We start from the raw sequence: 10000 nt of genomic DNA, 5'->3' as shown, positions 1-10000 counted from the left end.
AGAGTTGTTGATCCTGGAGTTTTTAATAAAACAATTATTCTACTCGGGCTTGCTGGATATAAAATGATTATAATCAACTCGACTAACGAGGCTCGTTATCTATCACTTCATATCCAGTGCGCCCCTCATAGAATAATTGTTAAATAGTTCCTGAAGAAATGTATCCTTTTTTTAAAAGGTGACTCGTGGTTCCTTCGCAGAAGTCAAACTAAGACCTTCTTATCACGAGTTCGGATCCTCTACCACTCTCGTGGGAGTTACAACGGAGGTTAAATTTCTTGGGACATTTTGCGCCCTGAGGATAAATCTAATAATATGGCACTCCTTCCTCCTCCCCCAAACAATGTTGAACTGTGTCTCGTACGTCCTAAAGTTCCTGTGTAACTGTTTCCTTTTAACAACATTGTAGGGAGGAGAAGAGGGGGGGGGGGGGGTGGGGGGTGTTCTCGCTCGATTAAACGATGTTGTTTATTTGTATTTCCTCGACTGTCCCAAGGAATTTTGCTATTAAACTAAAGTTTTGCTGACAATTATTGTTCCACTTTTTACTGCTAGAGCTGAGGTTGTACAAACTATACATTCTCACAATCAGCCAAACTTAGTATTTCCGATTCGCAATAAGACTTTTGGAGTGTGTATGAGAGAAACATAAGATATCTATATTTAGGCAAGTCTAAAAGCAGGGCTCTTCGATTATTATGTATTTAGATACTTTTATATCTACATGTAGTCTGCTTACCACTCGACCGTCCGGCCTTCTCATTGCTAGAAATCAGTTTATTTGTCCATGCTCTTTTCGCCGTTTTTCGTCACCATTATCCTGCCTGTTTTCTCGAGTACGTGCTTGCTCTTTCTTCTGCTGCACATCACTATAATTTTGTCTCTTTATTCGGGCTCTCTCTTGTCCTTTCTCTCTCTCTTTGTTTGTCACTGATATTTCACCTGTTTTTTCATGCTCCCAGTCGCTCTCTTTAACGTTGAGCATCGCTTCCTGGTCACCTGCTTACTGTTTTTTTCTCTCTTTCTCTTTTTCTCCTCCTTGCACGACATAAAAAAAATACTTAACTTGTATTTTTTTGTTGTCTTCAAAATGTTTGCTTTTTTTACTAAAAAACGCAGCGACAAATGCAGTACGCTGACCGTGCAACTTCCCGCCAAAAAACGCGGGTTCCAACCCATGCAACTTCCCGCCAAAAACGCGGTCAGCGTGCGACATTTCGTCTATTGGCTTGCAACAATAACGGACATTTAGTGCACTTTAAAACTTCCCAAGTGAATCACAACTCCTTGCACACACAGCTAAACGTGTGAACTTTTGAACCAACGATTGTTTTATTTAACAATAATTATTGTTAATGCAGTTTAAACTGACACAGAGTTTATTTACATAGTCAGCAAGCGCATGATTACGAAGCAGGATTTTCATTCTTCAAGAAGATTAATCTTGTGTGCAATTGTTTTGTTTTACAAAAAGAAGCTGGTTAAGGTGGCCCGAACACAGTTTTTGGTACCTATGCTTCATTTACCTTTTTCTCTAAAGCCCTTGATCCTTTGGTCGCCAAAAATGGTAGCAAGAAAGTTAACAACACAAACTTCGGTTTTTTGATAGTTAAGCTGATGTATATGCCGTTGCTATGGCAACATGAATAAATCTAAACAGGCCTTCAAAATTGGTTTTGTTTGTAAACCCAATTTACTTCGGTTTAAACTTATTTTGTAGTAAGAGTGGAGGTTCCCTTCAAGTTTTGTACTTGGTAGGCCTGTGGCATTCCGCGTTTCAGTAAACTCTAAAAGCTAACTGTTTTTTTTTCTGTTTTGTAGTTGGTTGTACATTTTACAAAGACGCGAGAATCTACCAACAGACCCCGCTGACGGGTCACTTATTCAGGGAGATTATTTGAATGCTGATAGAGTGGTAAACGAGACATCTTCTCGGGCCCAGTACGGAAGCCAACCTTCATCTGCTTAAATATTACATCCACGAAGTATAAAGAACACCCATCCAGTAAAAAGAGATTTCGGAACGAAATCGGCATTTTCAACGAAAATGTCGCTTTCGTAATCCTGTTGGTATCGTAAGCACTTCGCGATGAAGTATTCGAGCGTGGTCGAATTATTCCTTGACGTGAATGGAAGGCTCTGTCTTAAAGATAGGAAGTGGGTTTCTTAACATTGTTCGTGAAATTTGATCGTTTTACGTCCTTTATGCATGGATGACGACAAAGGAATATGCGTGATACACGTGCTTTTAACTTACTGGGTGGATTGAACAGATTTCAATCGGTGCTAGGCGATTAAAACACAGAGATGCACTGTAACAGGCGTGGTGACTTAGGCACATGCGAATGATTGTCAATCAACCGTGAACGCGTACAGAGCTCTGTAATAATTTCTGGTAAAAAAGCCCCTGACCGCAATGTGTCCATAATATGTTTATAATATGTTATCTGTCGTCGCTATGGGTTCTGTGTCTGTGTCACTCTTTGTTGATTGCCGTCTTGGGTTATCAATCTTGCTTGAATTAATTCGAAAAAGAGACTGAAGCTACCCTTTTTATATTGTCTTCGTGTTGAACAAAACTGCGTCCCAATTTAATTACATTTCATTTTTTCCAATTGTAAATTACAATGGCTGTTAATTGTTGATTAACCCGCTTGTGGTGGTGTCGTCCCTTTGCCAATACGACCTGCGGGAAAAATCGACAAATGTTACATACTCTGCCATACCACAAATTGGCAACCATATTGTCACCTCTTTAGAAGTAATTAAAACATTTTAGATAAACTGGCGAAGAATCATTGAAATTTTACTTTTTGAAGTTATTCTTTTATTTGTCACTGAAAATAGCTCCGGTGAGGGTTTGCTGAGGAGCATCGTCTTAAATGGCTGCGGAGGCCAATCCTAGATTTGCAGTCTCTGCTGCAGCGCTGCGGCACGTGAAAACAGATGCAGGCCGTGGAACTGGATGGTCCTGCTGTTGGCAGGCTATTTTTTCTGATCATTCTTTCCGCATTTGCCGGTTCTCGCCGTAGAGAAGATCCTTTAGGACGCGTCCATCGTCCATCCTGCGAGCATGGCCCAGCCCGCGTAGACGACGTTTACGTAGAACATGGACGGGATGCCTGCTTTTGAGAGGACATCGTTAGGTTGTTACGCACCTTATCCTGCCATGTAATTCCGAGGATCTTTTGTGGAGTATGTAGTCCAAGATTCGCTACCATATAGCAGAGTGCTGATGACACAAGCTTTCTACCCAGTGATTTTGATGGGAATTGTGAGATGCTTATTTTCCCATACTCTCCATGTGAGTTTAAAGAGTGTTGCTGATGCCTTGCCGATGCGCTTGCAGAGCTTCACATCCAGAGATAGGGTGTCGGTGAAAGTGGAGCCCAGGTGCTGAAACTGGTGGACAACTTCCAGTTCTTCACCGTTGACTTTTATGCAAGGCGGAGATGGTGTACCTTGTTCCATGACTTGGGTCTTTTGGCTGATTGTGAGACCGAAAAGGTCGCAAGCGTCTGAGAACCTTTCCATTACTTATATAGTCTCTGGAGCCCGTCCTGCTGATGAGATATCATGGCTGAATCATCTGGTCTTCTCAGGACTCTACGCAATTGCTAAAATTGCGTTCGTAATTGGGAGGACCATAGCTTCTCTTGAACTCTTTTTTTCAGGTTTTTAAAAGAAACTTTCAGGCTGAGATAAACCAGAATTGGAGCTCATAACCAGGGACCTACAACTCCAATACTAGGGGCGCTTTCCTTTTATCAGAACTGGCCGGCCAGACCCGTCATTTTTTCAACGAAAATTCGACAATTTGAAGGAACGCTTTAATGCATTCTTCTCGAATAGTATGTATATCATCCTCGAAGTGTGTTAATTTGAAGGCGTTGTAGCGTTAGTCCTTCCAAATGCCCGGTCTGGCCGGTTAGTTCCGTCAGATTTCACGAGTGATCATTCTCAATCCCACGAGTAATAATTTCTCGTGCAAGACTTGTGATTATTAGCTGGAGAGGTCCGATATCGCGGGAAAATTAATTTAAAAACGACTTGGTCTGTAAAAATGCTGTTTCATACACCTTATTACAAAATGGCCGCCATTTAAATATTTTTTTGTTTTTATTCAAATTAGCTCTTGATGCCTCGTTCTTAAGCTTAAAATTCAAAAGAATATTTTAGCTTGAACGAGGCAACAAGGGCCACCTCAATTTGTATGCGCATAAATCAGCGGCCATTTTGGAATAAGGTGAATGGGCTACTGCCAGAATTTTTAAGAACATAACTAAAAATATTCTCATGCTCAGATACAGTTACGAACGTCTTTATTTTGTGTTTTTGTAACCAGTATATAAAGGTTAAAACTGAAAAATGTAAAACTGCTGTCTAACAGGCAATTAACTCAAATACTTAGGGACGTTGTTTGTAGCATTAACAATGTGTTCTTCTTATTTCATGATACACCGAGGAACAACTTGAATGTGGTCATCATCCGAACTTCTTCAGTCTCAGCATCCCCCGCCTCCGTCACCTCCTCCGCAACCACCTCCGCCGCCATCTCCTCCACCCCCTCCTCCAAAACTCCAGCCGCCACCTCCTCCGCCACTCCAGCCGGACCTTGACGTGCCACTACTGGAATACGTCTACGAGTAAACACAAGATGAAGAATGTCAAATAACGCCTTTCGGAAGAACTCAACCGAATTTCTGTATATTCAGTGCTCGACCACATTTGCTTAAGAGAATAGGTTCGACCACAAACAGGAAATTCTACGCCTTACTCTTAACGGAAAAACGTGAAGTTTCATCAGAGTCTCACAGAATTTTGTGATATATAAGGATTATGAGACGGTGCTCTGTTCTCGATACTTTTCTTGGGTGGTTGTCGATTCCCATTGACTTGTTGTGTACAATTTTGATCGTGTTTCCGCGAAACTTCGCGCTCCCTCTTGAGCCTCGGAGACGACAAACCCTATACGCTCGTAAAGTAAGGCAAGACCGACCTATCATCGTACTGATAGCGATGTTTCTCGTGACGTCACTCATAATTGTTGTTAATATGCCAACCACAACCGAATTGGCTGTTGAAACAATGACTGCTTTTGTTCGGTGGTTGGCAAATTTCAAAAGAAATGTGACGTCAATGTTTGTAAAGAAGAAATATAGCTATAAGTGAAATCATTTATTTTTAAAATGCAGTTATCTTCGCGAGACTCATAGAGAGAATCGAAGTCTAATACAAATAACAACAATTGGCAAAAATAGATAGGGAAAAAAGCTTGCCAAGAACTATTTACGACACAATAACAATATATGAGGTCTTAGAGCAACTGGCCTTAAAATTAGGCAGTAAAATCGTCTGAATTTTCTCAATCTGTTGCAATAAAAAATAGCTTTGGATAGTGATATGCTATTGTCGGTAAGGAGACTAATTCACTTTATTCAACACGATAATTAGGGGAAGGCTATGTGGAGCAATATAAGCTTATTCCACTTGCATCCATTGAAGAGGAGCCTGAACCCATAATAAAACCAATTGCTTTTTAAAACTGGATTTTTTTCCTGTCAAAATGTTCATATAAATTTCGAGAAAAACGAACCCATGGTCTAAAAGCTAAGATAACTCAAAAGATAACTTCCACAGACTCTCACAAGGAAGTGATCTCTAGTAGATAAAACACTTAACATCACACATAAGATTTTTGACAACGAATTTTGCATTTGAACCTAAACCAATGTCAAGTAGACTAATTCAGGGACAAGTGAAACTACTGCTGATACAAAGTAAATCTTGCTGAAAAATATGCGATGAGGCAAGAGTTACTCTAAAAAGAAAGAATGCCCTAGATCGATCTACATTAATACCATACAAATCATTTTGTTTTCGAAGTAACGGCCATGCGTAGGGCTGCATTTGGTTCAATACGACCGTGACATCCGAAAGTAAACAACTTACCCCTCCATTCTCGCAAGAAAGGCAGCTACCCATCTTGAATCACTAAAATCGAGCTGTATGTACGTAGACAAGACACCTTCGCAAACTAACAGCCAGTGGTAAAAACTGAGCTTGTAAAACTCAGAACATCAATTTATTTGCTTACAACTGCAACCCATTAGTTAGTAAAAATACGGGAATTTTACGGACCTGTGACAAGACGCACGATATTGGATGACACACAGTCAAGGTATTTTACGTGATTGTAATTACTAAAAAAAAACTTTCCGGTACACCGACGTCGACAAAGACGTCACTTTCAAAATATAACTTTTCTCCTCCTCTTCGTAGTACAGTGTACGCGAAATATCCCAAAAAACAAATTGGTCCGAGCGGTTACATACTATAATAGAGAATAGAAGGTTCACACTCGTCTGCTCATGTTATCATCAAAGCCTCAAATTTGGTGATTTCGCTTTCACTGTTGTGATCGCAAAAATATGTGTTAAAATGCAGGCCGCACGATTATTTTTCCTCTTTCAAGTAAAGCTATTTCAGTCTCGTGATCCTTTCACGAAACGTTTCCCGGCCCACAACCTCCTGTGCCGACCATACCTCTGACGGTCATTCCGCCGCCATATCCTCTTCTCCTTCTTCTACCCTTGTGAGTCCCTTTTACTTCCTTGTGAGTGATCTTCAATCAAAAACAAAAATGTCAAATGTCAAATTGCTCAATCAAGCATTACTGATAGAACTGTGACCAAGTTTCCAAAGGTGTTGCTCGAAGTTGTGAATGTCGCCTGCCATCTTTCCTTATGAATTGAATCTAGACAAAAGGAAGGCGCTAAAGACGTTAAAACTCTCCCATCATTTCCCCCTTTTTGTCTAAACAGTTTACAATCCCTTGCCCTTCCACAATGTTGTTTTGGCAAATGGGTTCAGAAACTCGCCTTAAAACAACATTGAGGGGAGAATGAGCTGCGAAAGCTTCGGATCTGTATAGTCGTGTACTGTTCAAACGAGTTCTGTCACAGACTGTAGCTTTTTTGTAATAGGTGAATCACAGTTTTACATACCCTTTTCAGGAAGCGCAAAGGTCTCGTGAATTTCGAGAAAACGGGCCCATCGGCCTCGAGGCTGACATAATTAAAAGGTAATTAACTTCCTTCTTTCACAACGACATGGTCTAAAAACAATTCACACAGAAAAAATTGTGGAAACAATTTTTTTCCTATTTAAACGCTTGAGCCAATTTCAATTACACTAATTTCAGGAGGGAAAGCCCAGGGGCACTGTGAACCTCTCGCTGATACAAAGTAAATCCTGCAGCAAAATAATCGATGAGGCAAGAGTATTTTACGTGATTGTAAAAAATCAAAGCAATTTCTTTATTAAAATGTACAAAACATTTATTTCGGTTCAATTTTCCAGGTTGTTAAAATTTTCAGAGGGCAGGGAATTAAGGAGTAGCGCCACAAACAAAAACTTAGGGAGTCAGTCCCCGCCTACCTCACACTGGGTTCGGCTCTGTAGTGAAAATATTACTAACGCAGGATAAAATTTGTTAGGTGGAATATTCAGTTTAAAGGTCTGTTCGAAAATCCGTTCAAGAGATCGCCCATGACAAAACGGTACGTCGTATGGCTTTTTTTCAAGCTCCTGCTCATTTTTTCCCAATAAATTAGACCCGTTTACCAGTTGGTGCAACATAGTCTTTTAAACTGTGGGTACTCAATAGAATGCTACGCGGAAAGGTTTAGACTATGCCGAAAACATCAAGGCTTTTTTAGGAGAACAAGAATTTCCAAAAATGCGTCAAATGTTTCATCGCAAAATCGGACAGTTTGATTTTAAAAAATGGACTTAATTGATGTGACTTATGTCTTCTGGCGCGGGCGACGAGAGGGAAAATGAAAATGTTAACGGGAAACAAATATAAGCTACACAAACCCTTTCTGATGAACCCGCAACACAGAACATATATAAAATGCTAGTTATTAATTTATTACAAAGCTACAAAATTACAAGTCTAAATTACTTAAAATATGAAAAAGAAATATTTGATACCAATTAATTTTACTGTTTGATTGATAATTCAAAGGCTTTACTTTCTAAAATTAATCTTAAACATTAGCACTTAACGGAAACTCGCTACATTTTCAATATTTACAATACACTGTAACATTTCGGTTAGTTCATTGTTCAGTATCATTTCCTCTTGGACACTTATGTTCATCCAATGTCCTTTTTTTTTGTCTACAACAAAGCTCTTTCTTCTCTTTACTAACAACGGTCTTCTTTTACTTCTCTTCAGCACTGTACGCACCCGAATGATTCACTACACTGGCCTACGACAAAGGAGTTTTATCGTTGATTTCGGCTCTCTGTTCATGCTTCTCCTCTACATAGCTCTGTGCCACCTCTATGCTGGCTGAAGACAAATAGGTTTGGTACTGAAGTCGAAAAGAATGTCAACCACTTTCCTGCAAAAAGGCTTTTCTTTTGCTTTGTTTTTTTCTATAGCGATCTTTCGCGGATGGAGCTTATTATGAAATGCATTGATCGCACGAACAACAGACAAACAAACAAACAAAGAAACATAAAAACAAAACGAGATGAAAGCCCGTGTGTAGGCTTGTCAAGAGCTGACAAGAACGCTCTGAGATTTTACTATTCATGCTTGTATACAAAGTTTAAATATTTTTATCGGACAACAGAGGTCATTATAAATTCAAGTACAATATTTCGTCATCACATTAAGTTCAAGTTTCTTGATATCAGGTCACAAGCAAGAAAAGGTTTTCCACAACCTGAAATTGTTTCTTCCAAACTTAAGCTTCCGGCTTCTTCAGCCTTAGTCTCCCCAGCACCCTCCTCCGTCGCCTCCTCCGCAACATCCTCCGTCGCTGCCCCCGCAGTCATCTCCTCCTCCCCAGCACCCTCCTCCGTCGCCTCCTCCGCAACATCCTCCGTCGCTGCCCCCGCAGTCATCTCCTCCTCCGCTCGCTCCTCCCCAACACCAGCCGAAATCTCCTCCGCCCCCTTCTCCCCAATTAGAACCGCCAGTTCCTCTGCCCCCTCCTCCACTACTCCAGCCGCCGCCTCTTCTGGCCCGTCCTCCACTATTCCAGCCTCCACCTCCTCTGGGACTGGCCTTTTGAGTTTCAGTCTGGGTGACACCACCGTGCGAGTGTGTCTACGAGTGAATAAAAGATGTTAAATGGCAAATATCTCCTTTTCGAATTACTTACATCTGTTTTTCTGCATATTCAGTACTCAGTGACCACATCTGGACTGAAAATATATACTAGTTATTCAACGCTTTCGAGTGCCGTGAAATATCCCACGAGTCTCTTGTATTTTCTTGGTATACACACGAACCTTAAGGCGCATGTGTATACTACGAAAATACAAGTGACGAATATAAAACGGTTTTCCTGCCTTCTGATTGGTTGTATTTTCTATGGCATGGTCTAAAGGTTAGATCACAATCCCGGAAATTCCACAATTTACTCTTCAAGGAAAACGTGAAGGTTTTTTGAAGTGAAGTATTACGAGTCGGCGCCCTCTCTTTACAGTCTTGTACTGGGCCCGGTTGTTCAAAAGCCGGTTAACGCTAATCCCAGATTATAAATTAACCAAGGAGTTTATTTCTCTACTCTCAAATGCTGTTCAACGCTGATATTCGGCAAAAAATTACATTGGAAGAAGTCACTCTTGACAAACAAAAATAAGAAAAAGAAACTTTCACCAAAAAGTTGAACAAACATGAAACAAAATTCTTCGCTAATCCTGGATTAAGTTAATCGGCTTTCGAAAAACCGGGTCCAGTTTTCTAAATACTTTTCTTGGGTGGTGGCAAGAGGTGGTCGATTCTCATCAAATTGTCTAAAAGTTTTGTCCGTGTTTTTCGCGAGAATTTCCACTCCTCTCGAGAAACGACAACCCTACGTACGCACCTTTGGTACTAACAAGTGGAATCATTTAATAAAATAAACAGTTTTCGCGAGACTCACCTTCATGTTATTTAAATATAGTACGACTCGAAGTCTAATACACAGTACAACAG

The 10000-nt window shown here is 40.4% G+C and overlaps 2 protein-coding genes and 1 long non-coding RNA gene across 3 annotated transcripts in view; 1 reads left to right on the top strand and 2 right to left on the bottom strand.

Annotated features, from left to right (window-relative positions):
• LOC138026343 (proton-coupled folate transporter-like) overlaps window positions 1–2804 on the top strand; it is an 8629-nt gene extending 5825 nt beyond the window's left edge. Inside the window, exon 5 of the mRNA XM_068873655.1 lies at window positions 1822–2804. Coding sequence (XP_068729756.1) covers window positions 1822–1969 — 148 coding nt within the window. The 3' untranslated portion in view covers window positions 1970–2804. The remainder of the gene's footprint in view (window positions 1–1821) is intronic.
• A 1501-nt stretch (window positions 2805–4305) lies between these two features.
• Window positions 4306–6467, bottom strand: LOC138027358 (uncharacterized). The gene is made up of 2 exons (XR_011127456.1): window positions 5953–6467; window positions 4306–4640 (listed from the first exon to the last, which is right to left on the bottom strand). It is a non-coding gene; the product is annotated as an uncharacterized lncRNA (long non-coding RNA).
• Window positions 6468–7920: 1453 nt separating this feature from the next.
• Window positions 7921–10000, bottom strand: part of LOC138026318 (cancer/testis antigen family 47 member C1-like) — a 3721-nt gene continuing 1641 nt past the window's right edge. The window contains exon 2 of the mRNA XM_068873612.1: window positions 7921–9127. Within this exon, the coding sequence (XP_068729713.1) occupies window positions 8683–9127 (445 nt within the window). The 3' untranslated portion in view covers window positions 7921–8682. The remainder of the gene's footprint in view (window positions 9128–10000) is intronic.

The sequence above is a fragment of the Montipora capricornis genome, chromosome 12 (genome assembly GCF_036669925.1).
Source record: "Montipora capricornis isolate CH-2021 chromosome 12, ASM3666992v2, whole genome shotgun sequence".
Lineage (NCBI taxonomy): Eukaryota > Metazoa > Cnidaria > Anthozoa > Scleractinia > Acroporidae > Montipora > Montipora capricornis.
Note: the sequence above shows the minus strand (reverse complement) of the source record. Positions and strands in the feature narration are given on the sequence as shown.